We start from the raw sequence: 21,879 nt of genomic DNA, 5'->3' as shown, positions 1-21,879 counted from the left end.
TGCATCCACTTCAAATTCAAGTGCAGGTGTTGTCTTTTTTATGGGATACAAATCAAAATATGTCAGACAAAACTGCTGTATCGAGATAATGATACAAAATAGATGCATCAGAATGGAGGGGAGCATTTTTTCATCTGCTCCTGATTCACAAAGATTTGAATAAAGAAATAGTCCGAAAAGCTATTTTTTGCTAATTTTTTTTATATACAGTACAGACCAAATGTTTGGACACACTTTCTCAATCAAATGAATGGGAAGGTGTGTCTAAAGTTTTGGTCTGTACTGTATATATCCTATTTATCCTCATCAGAAAAAGAGAAAACCCCAAGAAACACTGTTTTCATGGGAATGGGTTTTTGAAGCCCAAGACTTCTGATATGTGATGCTGACAAAAACCTAATACTTTGCATCCCTCTTTTATACAACAAAGCCAAATGTCAAAAAGGCCAGAAAAGGTTTTTATTTCTATTTGATTGATTGTACAATTTTTGGACATTCCGGGAGCCATGAACTGTAAAATGGCACAAAACGATTTTGAGGAAGCAGTTTGTTTTACATTGTTTGGTGAATCTAAATAGTCTCTTAGGGGTGAGTTTGTCTTTGTGTGGCCTCACGGTGGACCAGCGACCTCTCCAGGGTGTAACGGGCCTTTTCCTCTGAAATTAGGCTAAACGGGCTCCAGCATCTTTCTGTGACCTTGCAGAGGACAAAGCAGGAATGGAAGATGAATGAAACGGAGACAATCAAGAAAAGGAAAGAAAGTTTACGTGGAAAGTATCCAAACTGAAAAGCATAATGCTTGACTTCAACAGTCTCACGGAGGAAAAAAAAGAAAACATTCAGAGCCTCCGCCTTTGCTTGTTCCCTTTAATGTTACAGTAAACAACGCAGAAAGACTGTCAGACAGATGAGCGCGAGTACAGACGGACAAAAACACCGAAATGTCAGCTTTCATTAGGAGGAACCCTGAGTGGGTGTGTCACTGAAGCTAAACGTGGATAGAATGTGACATCATGCTTAATTGAACAATTTTTAACACCCGAAACAAAAATAGACAGAAATATATTACATGTGTCATTTAAATTAATCAACAGGAGCCATTTTCATTATAAAAAATGTTAAATAAAACTGTAGATTCTTCTGAAGTTGTTCAAAAAAAGGGTTTTCACAAACATTTTTAGGGATAACTATGATGGCTGAAGGGTCAGATTTTGATGTCTGCACATAAGACAACTATGTGGACATAGTACAGTTTAATATGCATGCTACACACAAACACACACACACACTGTTTGCATTCAATAAAAGAAGGAAGGTCTTAATATCTCTTTTGGTGCACATCCTTTGATTTAATGTACATTTTTCTGTGAAAAAAAAATAACCTTTTGTAAAAACTGAATTCCCTCTGAACTCATTTGAAAGGAAAGTAGAAAAACCTAAAGACGCTTAAACACATCTGCATTCTGCATGCGACGAAAACTGTAGCAATCATCACAACTGACAAAACAGTAGAGGTTAAGCGATGGCACATTTTAAAATGGAATATATAAAAAAAAATACTGAAAAAAAAATCAAATAAGGCTGCTATTTTTCCCATTTTGGCATATATTCATATATTTATCATGTGGTACAACAGAATATTTATCCAAAAACCCTCTGCTCTGTTAAATAATTGCTTTAGTACAACAAGTGCAATTTGTTACCTAGGATAATAAAAGTCTCTGTATAATCTTGTGATGAAGGATACATTTATTCTTCACAGCTTTAAGCTTTTAACTGACAAGAAATATTTCCATCTTTCATTACCATTTAAATGACACACTTTATTTTTAGGAAGAGTGCTGAAGAGGGTCAGATCATCTTTTTTTTTTTTTTTTTTTTACATATTTATTATCAAGAAAAATCTGTACACATCCCAGCTTCATGCAAATACACCCCTTCAAATATTACCCTTAAACAAAATAGCAAAAAAAAAACGCCAGTTTTTTTGTACAATTAACATAAATATGTCCTTCACAGTTTTATTTCTTAATTGTATGCATTTAATAATAAAATTCTGTGCACATTAAATTAGATTTAATTATACAAAAACACAAAAGAGGACATTCTAACTGCTTTTGATGGCGTGAACAGCACATTCTGCAGCGATTACAATAAATTCTTGGTTTTACACAAAGATTTATATTTGGCGATGTGTTGTTTACTTTCATTAAATTCATTTTGTTGTAACTGTAGTTTTAATACAACCATCATGATAACTTGTCCTCTTTCTAACAGGCAACTCCCACAAAAACAGATCACTAGAATTAGAGAAAGTTCCAAAGGTTCAAACTTTATTTAGGAACTGACTTGTAGATCTCAGCTATAAGTTTACGATCATAAAAGGTAAAAAAAAATAAAAAAATAAAAGCCAAACTCATTTTCCAGATTATCCAATTATCAACATTTAAAATGTAAGCCTATGAAAAGTTACACGAGTCCTACAAGCAAATATTTATGCTGTTTTTTGGCACTAAACTCAAACCAAAACCACTTTATTTCTGTAGTTCAGGAAGCGCGAACCCTGACCTTCGCATCACTGGGGCTTAGTCGAATGTGATGGAATAAGACTGCAGCAGCCTGACTCCCCATCATCAAAATCATCTGATAAGGGGAGTCAGATTAAATAAAAAAAATAAAACACTAAAACCAGTCAGCTTTCTTAAAATGAAACTGCTGAACTCATGCTACATCCAGATCTTGCTGCTCCAAGAACACTGGGAAACATTTGAAAAGTCTGCTTTTTGAAGCCTCGTTTGCTTCTCAGTTGGTCTGTGAATTAAAGAGACACAAGATTAATACTTAATTGCAACACTGACATCTTTGAAATAACTGAGCTGAGAACTAGCTTTTTTTGAAGAAGACACGCTAGACAGAAGCAGTGTGCATCAGAGGAGACATTAGGTTCAATTTAAATACAAGAGGATTCACAGGAGACTATAGCTGCCTGATGGGGGGCAGGTTAAGAGTCTCCAGAGCGCTGTGGTAGAGCTCCCTCAAAGCTCGAAGCAGATAGAGGCGACAGAACATCTGGTTGAAGAGGTGAGGCAGCGGCTCCTGAGGAGGAGAAAAATACATCAGGGGAGCTTCAGCCAAGAGGACAATTCTAGTTTAAATCTTAGGAATGATTATCTATGAAAATAAAAATATAAAAACAAAAAAAACATATACATTTCTAGCCTGTAACACTGGAGTGTGCAGCCTTCAATACTTAAAAAGCCATTTTGATTTCTCACCGACAAGCCCAACAAGAGCCACAAAGTCTTATTTCACTCATGATGAGGAAATAGTCATTAGTCAAAATATGAAACAGTTTATAACTTTTGACAGAAGTTCACATGATTTCCTTTCAAAATAAAATGCATCCTGTGTCACATAGGATCATCTCAATGCAGCAAAAGTGTCTGCTGTTTTTTAAGCTACTGGAACAAAACAATTTCCCTGTTTTGGAATTAATTTAAACTCTCTTCTGATTCTTCTTCTAATGTCAGCAGTGATACAAAAATTGTTTATGAATTTGTGGTGCATCCCTGCCAGAAATCCATAAATCTAATGAGCTAAAGTGAATTCATAGTTAATTAAGTCAATGAATCAATCACTTCGTTTATATAGTATTTTTATCAACATGCTGTCAAACTCACAAGGGGTTTAAACATATATTTAATCATTTAACCAATAAAAAAATCATAAGACACATTAGATTAAAGCAACAAAAGAAATTGATTCTTGCCATATTTTTCAAACTATTAGCCTAATTTTAAATCCTTGAATTGGTTCAGAAATTGAAAATCTGCTTTATAATCACTATGAATTCTGCTTGTGCTTACTGACCTCAAATTGATTTTCTGTGGTACACGATGCTCAAAAACCTGTCAAAGTGCTTCGGTATGATTTATGTAAACTACGAGGGATTGATGGATTGTTGGAGAATTACGACTAGCAAAGTCAGGAACCTCATGGCGTGATACAGCCTGTAAACTAAGCCACTGTTGAGGGGACAAAGAGTCACATGTGCCTCAGGTTACATACAGACCCCTGATCGAACAGGAGAAAACCAAAGAATTATTTTAGTTTGCGTGAATTGGCATGTTTAAAAATGGACTTCCAAATCCCCTAAAAACTCTATTTCCCAGGAAAATTTCTTTCGTATAGGTGAACACGTAAATATATGAATATAACCTCACCCCCAATACATGGACTCTGTTGTAATACGAGCTGAAGTCTTTACTGAGAGACACAAGAAACTTACAGATCTGAAAAACAAAAACATTCATCATTTTCCAGACTTTAAATCTTCTACAGCTGACTTTGACTTTAAGGACACTGTTATCACCTTTTCTCAAGCATACCTGTTCAGTCTTGATGTTAGCTCTAGCTCCTCCCCCCTCATAACCAATGGCTTGTCCTGATTGGTCCAACAGCTCAGAGAAGGGAATGAGGTAATTGAAGAGGAGGAGCCACTCCCCCTGAACGTCACAACATAAATGACAACATGATTAAAGTCACATTTCAGTTCAATATAGATTCAATTTTGTATCTGTTACATCTATATAGTGATAAACAAGAACTTTCAGAACTAAATAAAAGTATTTGGGGGGGGGGGTTAGGAAAAAAAAGGAAGTGGCACCTCTTCTTTGAGAGCAGAAAAGTCCAGCTGGGAACCTTCAGGGATTTCTGGGTACAAACCTGAAGACCACCATTCAAAAATCCACATTAATAATGAAAATGATATGCAGACTGCTGGTTAAAAACAACCATCACCACTGATCTGCTGGAAGAACATTTTAATCAGAGCAGATTCAAATCCACACTCTGTCTTGGAAGTATAAATACATAAATAATTATAAATTATAAGGCCATAAATGCATCTGCAATGTAAAGAACTTGACAAAACAAGCTCTAATACACAGGGAGATGTGCAAACACGCACAGAGCAAGTATCATTTTTGCATTTATCACCTGAATCCCCTTTGATGGTTCATAAATGAGTAGATTTGAGATGTTAAAGCTAAAGTCTGACCTTTCTCAACTCCTCTCTCATAGCTGTCAAACAGAGTGTGCAGTCTGGCACAGTTATACATAACAAACACTCCTCCTCGGGGTCCCTTTGTGGACACTCCCCCTTCCTTCTGGACGTCCAGCGTCACCTAAACAAACACATCTCAGGTTAGATCGCGTCAGCTCAGGACCTCCTCCATGAAGCCGTTCAGTATGGATGTGGCAGGAAAGCCTGCAGCCGTCTAGCTGCGCAGCACTCACTGGACTGGTGTGGACTGTCGACAGCAGCTCAAACCTGACCGTGGCAGAAGTCATCACTTTGATGATGTCATCCCACGTCTGACCTACAAACAAGAATCATTTCACTGCCATCGGCTGCATGTTGGTATTGTTCAGGTGGATCTCATAAGTAACAAAACAGAACGGAACATAAACAGGACTCCAATCCCGTCTGCATGCAGACACACCCTCGACTTGATCTCCGTACTTCATCTCTGACGCCTCCTTCATCTGACCGCTTCTCAGCCTGGAGGACAGAAAAACACCAAGCCTCAAGCGGGGCTTGGGAATGCTACAGAGAACACTAGTGCATTGTGGGAGAAAGCAGCCATATTAAAGTAAGACAAGACCAAAATAAACTAAATGATTAGAGGAGATAACAAGTCTATGTTTGTTTAAAACATTTGTGTGGCTTCTGTGTAATGTTAGGTGTTGCTTTAAGGTTTCAAAATGTGATAAAGCCACAGAAAAATCAATTTAAAATAAAGATTTTTATTTAAAAAAAAAAAGTTTTTCCCCTCACTAAGGAATACGACGGAGTGTTAGGGCCACCATGAAAGCAAAACAATGCATTTAAATATGAGAATAAAGTCATAAAGTGTAAAGAAAAAGTTGAAAATTTATTAGCTAACATCAGAAAATTAGGAGAAAACAGTCAACATTTTAAAAGAAAACAGTCATAACAATATAAGAAAAAAAAGTTGTAATTTTGCCTCATAGATTTAAGACTTTAATCTTATAAATTCTCAACTTATAAATTATAACTTTATCATCATAAAATATTGACTTTTTTACTCATGATTCTACAACCTTATTCTTGCGAAATGTTGACTTATTTCCCTCACACTTTTACAACTTTCTTCACATATATTCATTTTTTTTCCCATCGCGGTGGCTCGATAATCCGTCATAAAGTTGTTTTTTTATTGATTATAAAATGAGACAGTTTAATGCCAGAAAGTAACGATTTTTGTCTTCATTGTGGTCACATGTGATCAAACAAACATGTTTTTGAATCAAATTAAAAAAAAAAGATCAGAAAATGTGTTGTTTTTTGTTTTGTTTTTTAAAAAGAAGCACATCAACCAGTCCCACTGCACAAAAACAAAAAGTAAATGGCAACTTCTACACACAGGACACCATGAATCTTCATCATAGATGGGAAAAATGTGCAGCAGTAACACACACAGGCAAAGCAAAGCCACATGGGTCCACCAATACACATCAGATTGTAGTGAGTGTTGTTGCTTTTAGGGCTGAGAGACGTAAGAAAGAACTTGTGAATCTTATGAATGTTTGAAGAGCTGCAGAAAATGAGGCTCAAGTAAAAAAAACAACAAGATGAAAAAGCCAAACAGAAGAACAAAGACAGACATGAATAAAGAAAGCCACGTGTCTTACTGCAGGTACTGTGCAGCAGTGAGGTGAGAACCAGGAGTCTTCACAGGCCCACACACAACATGTTTCTGCAGCCACAGAGAGCACAACAGCTAAAAACAGGAACGCGCTCCGACCAATCATTGTGCACCTGAGCGAGTGAGGGGCTCACCTGTGCATGCGGCGCTCCACTCGCTCTCCACAACATCGCCATCTGCTGCTGGCGGAACTCGTCCTGGCAGGAAGTCACATGCAACACGGTGACAGTGACGTCCTATGAAGGATGCAGAGGACTGTGGTCAGCATTTACTGTGATGGAATTCGCTGTTGTGTGTCATTGATGGTGTGTTTCTTACAGTGCAGTCAGCTGTGCATAAATCCAGTTGTGCCAGTTGGGAAATGCTGTCTCTCTGAACTGAACACAATGGAAAAATCATTATTTACCGACTCATTTAGGACATTAGAATTCAGTTTATCAAAGTTAGCATAACTTTAATATAAGAGGTTTTCTTGAAAGCATTTTAGCAGCCAGACCATTTTCTAAAAATGTATCTGCAAAAACAACTAAAAACAAGACCTCAAAAGCGCAACAGTGTTGCTGCTACTAACATTAGGCAAAGATGTGACTCACTTAAAACAGAGAAATTCTCAGCCCAGCCCACAGACATCTCAGGTAAATGATGTTGGATGTGCTTAACAGTTCAGAATTATGATGCCCCATTTTAGTTTTTTCCTCTTGTTGGAAAGTTTGTTTTGTTAGTGATCAAAACAGAGTCCAGGAGAACTTTATTTGGAAAACTGTGCCAAAGATCTTTATGTTAAGCTGTCTTTAAGTAATCAATCACCAACACAAATGAGAACACACTCTGAGTAAGAATGGGGGGTGAGAAACAAAGAAAATCCAAGCAGAGAACCGATAATCTGCAGAGGCAAATGGAAACAACAGGCTGTGAGGAGGAGGAGGAATAGAAAGTCTGCTTGTTTCTATAGCAGTAGCTGAGGAAAGTAGCATATGGAGAGCAGGGATGGTTTGATATCATTTTTTCCGGCCGATATTGATAACCGACATTTCCCCTGCAGCTGTGGCCGATAGCCGATATTTGCACTTACCGACACTAAAGTGTCTACAGTAATAGAAAGTTTAGATTTCCTTTTTGTTTCTTTATTACAAATGCATGACCTTTCTTTTAGTGGAAAATGACACTGTACTTGATCTTTATGACATACAGCAAAGGATCTCAGAGGAACAAGAATCACTTTAAAACCTTCATGTAAATATATCTGAAAGCTTTTAGAACATTTGTTGAATATTGGACATAACTGTAAACCATAACTTCCCCATTGCCAGGGATCTAATAGGAAAAACATGTAACCCCATCAAAAATAACATTTACCTGACAGCAGTCATTTACTGTCTATGACTGTAAACACAAGCTTCCTATTCAAAAATTAAGTGTTGCTGAAAACATTCAGAAGAATATCTGCAGATTTTTTTAAATCAGACCAATAAACTCAAAAATGTGCAATACGGGCACCGATATATCGCCCATCCTTAATATTTACACACTGTATTAAACTACAATCATTCGAAAGTCTGCAATTTGACTGTTTATGCATAAAGGTGGATCTAAACTCCCATAGTGAAGCAGATTTATATTAATAAACATGATATTTGTTTTCACCTCATGACAGGAAAACAGAATAAACGGAGTTGTGCATGCCCTCACCTGTACAGGTACCAAGGCTGGGGTCATATCCCAGCAGCCCCTCCTCTTGGAAAACACGTTTCAAGTTGATTCGAAGCGCTCCCTCATTTTCCTCTTCCTCCTCTACTTTCTTCCCTCCGTCTCCTCCTCCTCCTCTGCAGGTCTTTCTGCCTCGATCTGCTCCCTCTTCTCGATATATTGAGCTCTCCAGAGCTTTGAGGATCTGCTCCTCCTGCTCCTCATAGGTCAAATCTGCCGCAGCTGTTGGCCAATCAATTCCGAGCGCTCGAAGGAAGGCGACGATGTTGCCGTCTTTGGGAAGCTTGGGGCAATAAAACACTGAAAATCTAAGGCAGAAAGTGCAACCTCTATCAGACATTTAACAATACATCTGCTTACATGTCAATTCTGGGCATTTCTTTCTTCTTCTCCACCATTTGCTAAGACAGAAACAACCCAGCAGACTTACCCCTGGCTTCTCAACAGCGCCCCCATATGGTCAGCCAGTAGAACAGTTCTCAACTGGCCCAGAGTCAGCGTTTCAGGAGTGGGTGTGTAGATTTTGGGGTGAAGTGCAGGACAGTTGATCAAAACGCAGCCTTCCTTTTGACTTGAAGGCTTCAGATAATCCGCCGTTTGACCTGCAAGGACGGCCTTAAAGGCAGCAGCCCGGTCCACCCGCAGCCTCAAGCCTTCGCCCATCACCTCAGCACCAGCAACAGGGAGCACCCCACTTCCACGGAGAGACAGGACTCTGGACATCACTGCAGGAGGAACCTGAATGGATTCAACCATGACAGTGTTACTAACAAAAAGAAGAAAAAAAATCCTCTGTAAATATTTTTGTAGCCTAAATCAAAATGTATTTTTTAATTCAAATATAAGTTGGATTTTTAACTTTTAGTCAGTCCCATTTGTGAATATAATATATATGGAGAGAAAAACATATACATATCTATAAAATATGTTAAAAAATATTGAACTGAACTTTAGTCATCTCACAGGAGAAATGTCAAAGACAAAAAAAAAGTCACAATACAAAACGAGTAACTATACAAATCACTGACCACCAAATAAGCTAAACAAACAAATAACCAAATAAACAAATAGATAAATCAATACTTCTGATAGACATGTATCAATATCTATAATTACACATAAAAAGAACTAACACAACAGGGGTGGGATATTATAAGTTTGCTTCTTCCTACTCTCTTTTAAGCAGCAAATCAAACTCCACTGGACTTTGATAATCTGTACTGTATGCATAATGGCAAAAACATCTACTTATGAATATGACTAAATACATGATCAAGAAAATGTCACCATCTTCTTACATCTTCGTTGAAGACCCACTCAGATGAAAACAGTTTTTAACATGTTTTTGTGACATTTTCTGATAATAAAGTATATAAATAAAGAAAATTAAGAAAAAATATTGCATTTCTGAGATATATATTTAATTATTCTAATTGATATGAATCAGGAGCGGACAAAAAATGTCTCAACAAACAACATGTATGATCAAAAAAATAATTATTATTATTGCAAACCACTAAACTCATTTTCAAATCTCTGCAGAACCGGGTCTTGAAGCAGGAAAGTAAATCCTTCGGGTCAGGGGTATTTGAAGACCAAAAAACATCAAAGTCCCCTCTCCATGAAGGCTGGTTTTAAATCAGAGCCCTCATGCGGAACCAACTGACCCACATATTCTGTGCCACACGGGTCAATAAGAACAGCCAGGGGCTGTCAGTGTCTGCGGGGTCATGATGGAGCAGCGTCCGGTCACGGCAGGAGGACTCATGGATGCGTCAGAACCAGCTTCCAGCTCGGAGGACTTCATTTTAAACACGGGAACTACTGCAGCTGAATGAAACGCAAGGATGCTCTGAGCCGCTTTGAGCTTCACTCAACGAAAAAACAAAATTACCTTAATTTGTCAAAAACAAAACCAGTGTCAGTGAAGCCACTCTATGGCCTGGTATGGTTTGATTATGTTGATTTCGAATCTATTCTAGGTACAGCTTCAATAACGCTATGGTGAATCTGTATGTGTATGTGCGTTTACATCATTTATGCGTAAAAGGTGTGTCGTGAAACTAAAGACGTCCAAGTACCGACCTGTCCGTCCGCGTACAGCGTGTTGAGCACAGTGGCGGGCGACAAGAAGTCCCGGTTCCGCAGGTTTTTGGCGCTGCTCTCCTTGAACCAGAGCTTCTCCGGATCCGGGAACACTCTGTCTCCCTTGCTCCGGTTTGCAGCGGGAGCATTTTCTCGGTTCCCCCGCAGCGCGGAGCTGAGCGCCTGCACGGTGGAAGCGACACGAAGAGGCGAGAGCTCCTCGATTTCCTCCATCACACTTGTGAGCAGGCTGTCAGCACAACCACACTCTCCTCATTTTTCTTTATGTAACGCAGACAGACGGAACCCACCACGGACAGCAGACTGAAATTTGTCGTGAGGTTTTGGCAGCTGAGCGGTTGTCCGGCGGTCGATGTCCAACATTGGTTGTTAAATGAGGCGGCGGTAGCTATTTGTCGTAAGAGGAACCAATAAAAGGTAACCAGTGTTTCTTCCGAGAGACATTTTGGTGGTGGACCTGGGCAGCGCCGTTTAGTGGCTGGCGGAATGAGTCACACCGCTAGAGGAGACACGCCCGCTTGAGATGCCTGGCCAATGGTGGCGGAGCGCGACGCCATCTTGGTGAGGTCATCGGTGCCCACATGACAATGCTTTCTATAGCATACCCTTTCCAATTATAGTATTCTCTTTTGTATTCGCCATATTTTGTAATTTTTATGTAAATGTTCTGGTATTGTTTTGTATTGTGTTCTATAAATAAATAAAAAAAAAATTCTATAGCATACCCCTCATTTTTCAATCTTTATTAATGAGTTCAAACAATACATTAAGACAATAAGAAACTCTGATAATAAGAACGCCATCAAAACATTAGATCTGTGTATTAGTTTCAATATATATGCATAAAATGTATAAACCCCCTGGCTTGTTCCTTCGTTGTTGTTCACTGTTCAACATTGTTTTGTATTGATTTTTTACATTCAATAAAGTTTGAAAAAAAATGCTTTCTATAGCCTTTGGTAAGTAAGTAGCTTTTATATACTTTATATATATATATTTATATTTCTATATATTTATACATATATAAATATAAAAAATATATCTAAATATATATGTATATAACTTACATACGTACATCATTTGTTGTTGTTAAATAAGAGAAACAGGCAGCCTTAAAAGCTCAAACTTTAATGAAAAATGCTAGTTGCTGGACTTCTTACAAATAAAAAAAATTATAACAAAGAATTTTTAAAAATCATTTTTAAAAATGTAGAAATTTTAGACCTCTTTGACATGTAATTTAAATTATTTAGAAAAGCCTAACAATAAATCAATAATAATACATAATAATAAATCAATAATAATAATAATAACTAATAATAATAATAATAAATCAATAATAGGTCAACAATAAGTCCAAAAGTTAACAACAGATTTACCCTTTAAAAAAAAATATAGATTTACCCTACTGATTGATGTGAGTGATAAATTTGGTGTAACATAGATGGTATGGTGTCAGGTTTTAAGCGAACAGTCTGGCCAGTCTTATCAAAATCTGTTTCCACAAAATGGTACCACAGTGTTCCATCTGGGTTAGCTCTTTTTATTGCTAAGACCCACTTTTTCCTTAAGTCTGAATCCATTGGAAACCTGCAAGAAAAGTTCAGTCACTGAGTCAGAAATGTATAAATCTATATTACTATAATAGCCTAGTCCTAGTATACCGTATATAGGTTTAACACAATAAAGTTTACATTTATGTTGACAGTAAATTATATGTACATCATGCAGCATGTTGATAATAGCCCTGCAGCATCATGCATGTCAACATGTGTACTATTAAAAAAAACATGTGTACTATTAATGAAGCCCCTGCAGCTTTAAAAGAAAAAAAATATTGTATTTACCTGTCAAATGTTATGACTTTCTCCTTCGTGGACTAATTTCTTCAATTTTGGCAGTTGAAACCCGCACAATGAACTGGCATTTAGCAAAAAATGTGTTAACATGCATGCACTGCAGCAGTGACTGATGATGGTGCGGCTCTCCTCCCATGAAGAACCACGTGATGTCTCCTCTAGCAATAGAACTCATTTGGCAGAATATTTAACTATTGATAGATTTAAATCATACAAATACACAAAAAAGCTTTATATTAACCCAGGAGAACCCAAGAGGGATTTTCTTCCTGCCTTCTAAAGTTAATTTACATTTATTTGTTTACTTTTTTTTTACACTGGGAAGCAGCAATTAACATATTAATAATAATAATAATAATAATAGAAACAGTAATATCCTCTCCCAAACTTGGTTGGTGTGTATAGTCCATCTACAGTTATTGCATTACTTTAACACATTTGAGCGGTCAATAAAATATAAAACAGTTTTAAATCACACATAGGCTACTTGAATTGTGCAACTTGGTTTTTACAAAATAATGTTCTAAAACAAGATAATCATCAATGTTGCTGTCAAAACTCAAAAAGGAATGCTGTAAGGACCATGGAGCATGGAAACGGAGTTCAGTTTAAAGCATCTTGCGAAATTTACACCACAAATCTGGAACAATCATAAAAGGAAAACACGCATTATACAAATAAAACAAAGTAAATAGAATCACAGATTGACATAGACTAATTAAACTTTTCTGTAATGATATTAAAAATTTGTTTTAATGATGCTGAACTTTTTGGGTATTATGCAACACGTTTTTTGTGCCAAAAATACAAAAATTATCTAGTGAAGATATGACAGCTAGTTCACCAACAAATAATAGCTGTATTAAATTACATTCTTGGAGCAGGTAATGGTCTAAAGAAATATCCGTAAAAGGTTTTAGAGAAGATAATAGTTTAAAAGCAGATTGACTACAACATTTTTTCTCAATTTGTCGAAAATATAAGAGGATATTCAGATGAATGCATGACTGGTTTTGTTTTCTGTAAACAATGTATTTGTTTCTTTTATTTTTCAATTCGGAATTCTAATGATCTGCATTTAAAATGTGAACATTAAAGGAAAATTGCATTATTTGTGACAATAAACAAAGTACACCAACCACATGTTCCACTATTATTATTATCTTTTTCTCAGTTGTTGGGAATTATTTTTTCGGGCGCAAAAATATGACGTAAAAAAGAGCCGCGCAACTATACAAGGGAGCTGTTTGTTATAAGTTACCAACCTTCGCCACACATGCTGTCCCAAAATAAGATGCACAACTGGCAGGAGAACGAGATCAAGGAACTTCTGATCCTTCGGGGTTCGGATGCGATCCGCAGCCAGATCACGGGGACCGTGAAGGACTCGGTGGTCTACAGCAGGATGACCAAACTGCTGGCGGATCGGGGGGTGCACCGGTCCCACATGCAAGTCATCAGCAAGCTAAAGGCTCTGCGGAAGCAGTACCTGAAATACCACGACCAAAGGAGCCGCACCGGCAGCCACCGAGTGCACTGGCTCTTCTACGACCTGTGCCACCGGGCCTTCGACAACTCCCCCATGGTGAGCCCGTCGCCCCCGCCCGCCACGGCGGACGCGACCCCGTCCCCGTCGCCGCCCGCAGCTCCACCTGCACCTGCACCGCCCTCTGCAACATCCAAAGACGAGAGCGGAGAGGTCCAGATCAGCCTGTGGGACGACGTGGACGAGCAGGAGACCGAAAGGCACCTGGAGGCGGTGGAGGCATATGATGAAGAGGAGGAGTTCAGCCCGGCGGAGCAGCTGCAGAGCATCAACACAGGTCTGTGAGCTCTGCAGGACACTTTTCCTGCTGCACTGTGGCACAAAAATGTGTCTAACTGAACCCCAGAAAGGAAAGAATGAGTAGAAAGAAAGGAAAAAGTCCTTCACTTGTACCAAAGAAAAATAATAAACAATTCTTATCCGTTTAATAACTCATAAAATATAATTTTGCAAAATAAATAAGGTGCTGTGTATTTATATTTATATTTATATTCCTACAATCCAACCAGATCGATCTATTTTGAGGCCAATTTTTAACCAAAATTGACCCATTTCATTATAAAATCGTTTCAAAATGAAATAAATCCATAGTGGAAACTACCAAAAAAAATCCATTATTTGAGTATAAATCGACAAAGTGTATCACCGCAAACAACACACATGTGTGCAGCAAACAACGATCAACCATCATTCCAGTCCAATGTGTGGAAACATTAGCAAAGACCTGTGACCATACAGAATGCTGTAATGACGTTCCCTTTGGATTATTTTGATGTGGAAAAACAACAGTGGGCTGAACTTTAGGAAGCTTAAACTTGAATGGATCTGCATTTTATTCTATTACACATATTTAATTTACACTCGATTATCTTGGAAGGAATCTGGAAAACTTCACCTGCTGTTCAGTATCAGGTATTTATCTCTGAGTCACACTGGTGGAAGTTTGGACACTTCTTTCAAAAGCAGTTTTTAAAATACATTTTAATCATTTTCTTTCAGAAAAATGCTGCTGTAAAACAGTTTAAGGATTTTTATGATTGTAGACTTTCTTGTGATTTTTTTTTCTGTTTCCTGTCTGTTTTCTTTCCCTTTCTCAAAAAGTCTTGCCTTTTGCTAAAACAGTTGAAAAAAGGAATGTTGTTCTTTATCTGTCTTTCCTGGATAAATAAAAGTTGAATAAAAGAATAGATTTATAGAAACTCAGTTCATACTTGCAGGCATAACCATTGGGTTTCTTATTTGTCTTTGTTGTAAAAACAAGTCTTTTTATTGTTGAAAGTCCTTTTTTCATATTTTGGCATTTATAAGATGAAACTAAACAGAAGTGGTTCTGGAAAGGAAATTTGAAACTGTAATTGTCATTTAATCAGCGTATCAGAAAGTCAATAAATGAGACTGTGAAACTTTGAATGAATATAAGTTTAGAGAAATTCCGTCTATACCTTTCCAGGCATAACAATTGGTTTCTTGTTGATTGTTTTTATTATTTTGTACTTCTTAAAATTCCTTTTTCTTCTGTTTCAATCATAAGAAAGATGAAACTAAACAGAACTGGTTCTGGAATGGAAATGTGAACCATCATCGTGTCATATAGTAAATGAAATTGAAGTATGAAGTTGTGAAGGTAAATAAAAGCTGTGCTTTGGCTGCTGACCCCAGTCCTATCCTTCTCTGCGTCTTGTTTGCAGCGTACACCGTTCCATCCCGGAAAAGACGAGCAACCGTGATGGATCAAGTCTCCTCCCTGGTGACGGCCACCGTCGCTCAGCTGCGAGAGATGGATGCCGCCATGCAGGCGCAGGAAGACGCCCGTCTGCAGAGGTTAATGAGCCACGAGAGAGAAATGCAGAACACTCTAATGAGTCAGCTGGTCGTCATGAATGAGAGGATCAGTCGAGAAAACCACGAGCGAAATCTTGAACTTGTGGACAGAATACTCTCCAGGTTCCCCTCGCCCTCCTCAAGCCACTGACTGGATCTCATGCGTGTGTTGTGTCTGTGGCTGCAGCAGTCAGTCATTTGGGCATGTGGGAACACGTTTGAGTCAGCACGCCGTTGGCCGGTGCCTAAGCCCACATTGGTTTTACTGAAATTTTTTTAAAAACATATGACTGAAACTTGCCTTTAACCTCAATCAAGTCTGCTGAGTTGTAGCTATAGTCCAGATTCAGGTTGAAAAAACCGGCCATGTTCAGATTTTCTGCTCACAGTGTTGGTTTCATCTTTAGTTCATGGCATAGCAGCTGTAAACTGATAGTGTAGCTGACAAGCACGAGTGCAGACGAAAAAACTAAAAGGGTTTCTAGAAAATATCTGGAATAGTGATCTTTTTATTCTCATGAGCCAACTCTGAGACAAAGTCTTTGCTGGTGTTCATTTTGGACAATCAACTAAGTGTTAAATCAATCCTAAAGTCCCACTCCGATCATCTCTTGATCCTTTTTAAAACTGTTCCCAGTGGTCTTTAATTACACAGTTTTTAGCCAAAACCCAAAAAAAGAAACCTGTGTTGTTTTCTACCTACTCTACTGCTACCTTACAGCCCCTCACACCCCCAACTTGACATTAGCAGGGCAACAAAAATGCAATATTGGAGCTATCCAGCCAGTTCGGATGAGGAAAAGGAATATTTAGTCCCCTACCAGTGGATACATCTGGAAATACTTCTTACCATAGCAAAAATTCTAAGCATTTTGTATTTATCACTTGCTGATTGGAAGTCAATTGCTGTTTGTACTTTTTTGTTGCTTTGGTAGTTGGTGCTAAGTTTTATTAAAAATCACTGCACTAATAAACCCATTCAGATCAGGTGTTTTTAAAAAGTCTCAAAAACTCTGTATATATTCTTTGAAAACGTTATTTATTAATTATTAAAATAAATGTGTTTCTCAGTTAGCACATCTCTTTTGTTTTGTTTTTCAGCAGTTTATGCAGCAAAGGATCTCATAGGAACAAGGATCACTTTAAAACTTTCATATAAAGAAATCGGTCAGCATACAGACCATTTATTGAAAACAACTGTAAACCATAAGCTTCCCATTGCCAGGGATCTATTAGGAACAACATGTAACCCCCAACAAAGAGAACATTTACCAGAAAACAGTCAAAAACAGTTCTAAAGCAAAGTTTGTACATTAAAGGTAGGCCTGCACAATATACCGCAAATTTATCATTATCGCAATATCCAGCTCTGCAATATGCATATCGCAAAAGACAGTGAAAATCGCAATAAATCGTAAACCTTAAATGTGTTAATACAACCTTGTGGCAGCTTGAAGCATTTAACGAATCAAATAAATCCCTTTATGCATTTGACCAATCAGATGGACGCCTTCACCTTGTTGACCAATCGGATGGAGGCCTATTATGTTAGATGTTTGTCTCCTATGTCAACAAGGGTCATTTGGAGTATAATTTTTAAACTGTTGCAATTAAATGGGAATGATGTTTTTGTTTATTTTGTTATTTGTTTATATACCGCAAATTATACCGTTATCGCAATATTAATCTTTAATATCGCATATCGCGAGTTTTCCTCATATCGTGCAGCCCTAATTAAAGGTTTTTGGTGATGTCAACAATTTTTAACATATTTTTATGGACATATTCCAAGTTTGTCAAGCTTCCTTCCAGATCCTTCCAACTACCAAAGAAAAAAAAGTGTCCAGTCCAAATTTGTTGAAATTCACCAAAATCTACAATTCTTAGAGCCAAACCCTTCAACATTTGATATCATTGAAAGGCCACAAATTTTCTCTGTACATACCAAAAGGATTACTAATGAGCTGTTGGGAGCTTTAAAAATGTCCTCTATGGATAAAAAATGTTATTGGTGGTAGTCAGGAGGAAATTGATCTTTTTGGTGCAGAACTACAGGTTTACATCAAATCAAATCAAATCAAACTTTATTTATAAAATAGCGCTTCTCATGCACTTTGTGCAGCTCGAAGCGCTTTAACACTAAAAACAGTAAACACACAACATTACAATAAAAACCCCAACCCACCCTTCACCCTTCCCACTCCCCTCCATTAAACCACATGACCAATGGCTCCCACGTACAATGAATTATGACTATGTAACTGTAAAATAAATAAATAAATAAATAAACAAACAAACAAACAAGTATGGCTTGGCTCTGCTGTGAGGAAACAGTATCTGGGAATCCTTTCATACCAGGAGCCAGCCCGGCCAACGGAACATCGCCACAGTGCCCACCCACATCCTTCCAGTCTGTGTTTTTTATAGATAAAAGCAAATGACATGTAATGTTTTTAGCATTAAAGTATGAAAGTGCTTGAAGATGAATTCACCAAACAACCACAATAACTTCCTTTTTGTTTTTTATTTTACATTTTTTTATCAGCATAAAAACGTGTTTGTAAAACCAGGCGAACACCGAAAGCTACAAGAACATATGAAGCATCAGATGGGAACCAATATTTCTTCTCTTAAACTTTATTGAATTCAACTTTATCGAGAAGTAGCTTCTCTTAAACACAAACAACTACATTTGAAAATTGCTTTTCAGTGCTTTGGGGTTCTGTTTAAACATTTGCAATGTGAATGAAGACAGATTTTGTTACAAACAGATCTTTGTCACTGTCATTTGCTATTTTTTTGATGACTTTAATTTAAATTTGGTTTAAGTTTAAGTGTGATCTCGGTCTTAAAAAACATTCAAGTTCCCAAACTGTCATGTTAAATGCAAACCTGTAGTCAAAGAAGAGTATTTTGTGGAAGTCTGTAAAGTCCACGGTAAATGTCCGGTTACAGGTAAGGTAAGGAATTGAACCAAAACGTCCAATTATTTGTGCGCCTCTGAAAGGCTCTGGGCTCTCCGAGCGTTGTTGCTGGCGTTATTCTTGGCTGACACGGAATTCCCGGTTGCGCTTTCATTTGCCAGCAATCCGGGAGAAAACGTGTCATTGAGGAAAAACACCAAGAATTGATTGATTTCACCTCAGGGCTGTTGGTTTTCCTCTTCCTTCTCAAATGAATGAAGGCCAAGCTGCAGTGGAGGGACCAGCGGTGAGCAGATGCAGCTTTCATGAATCAGTGCTGAAGCTAAACATGGTTTCACTGCACAGCTCCGTCAGAGAGGATGTGTAATTGTACTGTAAATGGTTTTACATTCCTTTATACTGTTACAAGTGTTTTGCTGTGATGAATTCAACCTCTTCAACAGAAGCAACTCCTTGGCTGAATGTTGTCTTGGAGGAAAACTTGCAGTTCTTGCTCTGTGGAATGAAGGAGGACGGGCTGCCTTTGTTGATTGTCGTGGATGAAGGTTCAAGTCCTTATCAGGGACCTTGCGAGGGTATGATGTGCTGTGCATTGTGGGATGGAAACGGACCCCATAACCAGCTGGGACATATTATTACAGCTGCATTATGGGTTCCGTTACAATCCCACCCACAAAAAAAAACAGGTTTGGCGAGGGATTTGGTCCGACCTGCAGAAGAGACAACGTCACAAATTATTTTATTTATTTATTTTACCTTCCAACCCATATTGGTAATTTAAAAATGAACACATTGAGTAGAAATTAGAAGCAAAATAAAGGGAATTTCCTTTTTTTTCTGTCCTAACATTAAAAAGCTTCAGTCAACTAACCTGGTTTTTTTTTGTGAAGAATCTGTTCAAAAACTAAGAATTTATTTAGCAGAACGATAAAAAACATTTGTATTAAGGAAAACTCTTCGCTTGTTTCTTTCCAGGTTGAATAATTTTGGATTTAATGGGAAAAAAAATGAAAAAAAAACTGTTCTAACAGAGAGAAGTAACTGGTGTTTCCACAGAGAACTGTCAGTTTGGTGATGCATTAAAATGATGTTGTGGCTGGGATCAAAACTGCTTTTCACCATTGTTGCTTATTTGAATACTTTTCAATGCAAATACAATTTTATTTCCCTGTTTACTTCAGCGAGTGTGAGTTCCAAGCCAGGCTTGGTATGTGGAACCCTTGTGCTATCTTAGATGATAGCACTTACATTGACGTGTTCTCCCTACCTTGACAAAGGTGGATAAAGGTGGAGAAGATTTCATGTAATCCATGGACACCAGTGAAGATCACAAATCGTTGAAGATAAAAGGTTCAGAGCACTGTCTAGTGGGTCTAGATGACCCAACTCCCAACGTTAAAGTGACAGTACAAGGGTTACAATCTGTGAGGTTTCATGTAGATGTTGGCAGATAAGTAGGCTGGTGGTTACATGTCTCAGCTGTAACTTGGTGAGATACAACTTTTTTCTTTTAGAAGACAACAAAAAAAGAAAAAAAATTCATTTCAAGTTGCTAAAAGAAGAAAATCTCCAATAAACGAAAGCAGATTTACCATAGTTTTTATCAAATGGTAAAAAAAAAGAAAAGGTGTGTTACCATCACTTTAACCTTTGAACATGATTTAAACTTTTATTTGAAATGAAAAGTACAGCAAACTTTTACGGACTGTCACAGGAAACCTTCTGAATTTATTATTTCTTTCATTTAACTTTTATTTCACCAGGAGGATCAATTGAGAACACTTTCTCGTTTAAAATGAAGACCTGGCAATTTAAAATGATATTTGAGCAGAGAAACAAAAAGGTTGTAGATGCTGGAGTGAAATTAAATGAACAAAAATTCTTTACAGTCAGTATGACGAAATGCGGTGACACGCATCTGTTTAAGGCTCAACACCGTCTGCAGAACAAACCTGGACGTGCAGAACCCGTCTCAGACCAATTTCTTGGTTGCTGGTTTGAAAAAAAAAGTTTGTCATATTTTGCCCATTACTTCTTGAAAAAACAATGCCGGTTTATGATGCAGTTTATCAACAGTAGCACAGCAAAGTCTACTTGTGCTCAATCTTGAAAAACCAGTTGTTGTTATCTTACTTGAGAAAAAGAAAGCAAGCTCTCCACAAGGAAGAGCTGATAGACAGATAAAAAGAAGAAGAAAGGCAGCAGCGAAGACCCTGAAAGGAGAGACTTCAAATCCTTTTTTTCAGACAAAAACTGTTCAAGGGAACAACGTGAAGAATCGAAAGGAGGAAGTTTAAAAAGTTGGTCTGAGTGAAGACACCAAAGAGTGCTGATAACTGGTGCAGAATCAGCTGAATGGAGACAAAGCGAAAGCAAATAAAGCAGCTGTCAAAAGGACTTTATAGCAGTACAGGTGAGGGACATCTTAACACAATTCCTAAACCTTTGGAAGTTTACACTCTCTAAAAAATACAAAATTGGAAATGTTTTTCAGCTTACCAGCTTTTCACAGCTGCCCGTTGTCCTCGGCAGTCCTGTCCGCCAAACTTCCTCTTTTAAATACTCCAGAGATTTATTTCACTTTCACTTCTCCTGTCCTCACAACGCTCCTCCTTTCCTTCCTTACACCACTACCTCCCTTTATCCCAGAGACAGAGCCTAAGCATTCTCTTTTTTCTTTCTAAATCCACTTTTAATTCAGAATCAAAATAATTAGTTCAGTTAGGGTCATTACAAACATTTATTTGAGGTTTTTAGGGTAAAAATAATGGTGAATCATAAGCAGAGGCCGGCAGGGATCCCTTTTTACATTTACATTTACCTAAATAGATGTATATTAAAAAAAATGCTCAACACTCCACTACAATAAGCTGCATTTGCTGAGTTGCTTTTTTTCTTTTTTTCTGGAGATGCAAAAACAAAAAGAATTGTCAGTATAAATATTTTTGCCATAAAGTCAACTTTGACTTTGCAACCCTAATACATTCTTTAACGGGCTCTCTCTGTTTTAAAGTATCAGAAAATGACAACAAACTCAATGTTCACTTGGAAAGCATCAGTTCATCAGTTTTTATTAATCAAAAGTTCATTAGTGACCCTAAATACAGGAAAGACTTGATATTAAAACTTCAGTGAAACAAAATAAAGGTACAAATTTCTGCTTTGGTTGTCGGTACTGATCAGCA

General features: G+C 37.6%; 2 protein-coding genes and 2 non-coding genes across 7 annotated transcripts; 1 reads left to right on the top strand and 3 right to left on the bottom strand.

The window, feature by feature from the left end:
• Positions 1-445: 445 nt before the first annotated feature.
• On the bottom strand, positions 446-13,776 carry dalrd3 (DALR anticodon binding domain containing 3). Of its 4 annotated transcripts, XM_023956432.1 has the most exons (14): positions 10,524-11,474; positions 8,869-9,176; positions 8,421-8,746; positions 7,050-7,108; positions 6,866-6,967; positions 6,718-6,782; positions 5,505-5,563; positions 5,299-5,381; positions 5,060-5,186; positions 4,667-4,725; positions 4,389-4,505; positions 4,224-4,292; positions 2,971-3,096; positions 446-2,811 (listed from the first exon to the last, which is right to left on the bottom strand). In XM_023956432.1, the coding sequence occupies exons 1-13, from the start codon at positions 10,755-10,757 to the stop codon at positions 2,977-2,979; spliced, it is 1,728 nt and encodes a 575-aa protein (XP_023812200.1). In that variant the 5' UTR covers positions 10,758-11,474; the 3' UTR covers positions 446-2,811; positions 2,971-2,976. The 4 variants fall into 4 exon arrangements, with proteins under 4 accessions (XP_023812200.1, XP_023812199.1, XP_023812201.1 ...); XM_023956431.1 differs by having other exon boundaries at positions 446-3,096; XM_023956434.1 differs by lacking the exon at positions 10,524-11,474 and adding an exon at positions 13,669-13,776 and having other exon boundaries at positions 850-3,096.
• Positions 12,460-16,844, top strand: LOC105354416. The gene is made up of 2 exons (XM_020704486.2): positions 12,460-14,226; positions 15,638-16,844. Exons 1-2 carry the CDS (start codon positions 13,680-13,682, stop codon positions 15,919-15,921), a joined length of 831 nt encoding a protein of 276 aa, XP_020560145.1. The 5' UTR covers positions 12,460-13,679; the 3' UTR covers positions 15,922-16,844.
• Positions 16,845-18,799: 1,955 nt separating this feature from the next.
• mir731 (microRNA 731) lies at positions 18,800-18,897 on the bottom strand. Its single transcript, NR_107104.1, has one exon. It is a non-coding gene; the product is annotated as a microRNA 731 (primary transcript).
• Positions 18,898-19,292: 395 nt separating this feature from the next.
• On the bottom strand, positions 19,293-19,360 carry mir462 (microRNA 462). The gene has a single exon (NR_107103.1). It is a non-coding gene; the product is annotated as a microRNA 462 (primary transcript).
• Between the last annotated feature and the right edge of the window lie 2,519 nt (positions 19,361-21,879).

The sequence above is a fragment of the Oryzias latipes genome, chromosome 7 (genome assembly GCF_002234675.1).
Source record: "Oryzias latipes chromosome 7, ASM223467v1".
Lineage (NCBI taxonomy): Eukaryota > Metazoa > Chordata > Actinopteri > Beloniformes > Adrianichthyidae > Oryzias > Oryzias latipes.
Note: the sequence above shows the minus strand (reverse complement) of the source record. Positions and strands in the feature narration are given on the sequence as shown.

Excerpts from the sequence above, each read along its gene's own strand:
- dalrd3 (XM_023956431.1), bottom strand. The coding sequence starts at position 10,757 with ATGGAGGAAATCGAGGAGCTCTCGCCTCTTCGTGTCGCTTCCACCGTG. Across the intron at positions 6,783-6,865 it reads GTGGAGCGCCGCATGCACAG|AAACATGTTGTGTGTGGGCC; the intron begins GTGAGCCCCTCA and ends CTGTGGCTGCAG. Across the intron at positions 5,564-6,717 it reads ACTGCTGCACAGTACCTGCA|GCTGAGAAGCGGTCAGATGA; the intron begins GTAAGACACGTG and ends TCTGTCCTCCAG.
- LOC105354416 (XM_020704486.2), top strand. The coding sequence starts at position 13,680 with ATGCTGTCCCAAAATAAGATGCACAACTGGCAGGAGAACGAGATCAAG. Across the intron at positions 14,227-15,637 it reads GCTGCAGAGCATCAACACAG|CGTACACCGTTCCATCCCGG; the intron begins GTCTGTGAGCTC and ends TCTTGTTTGCAG.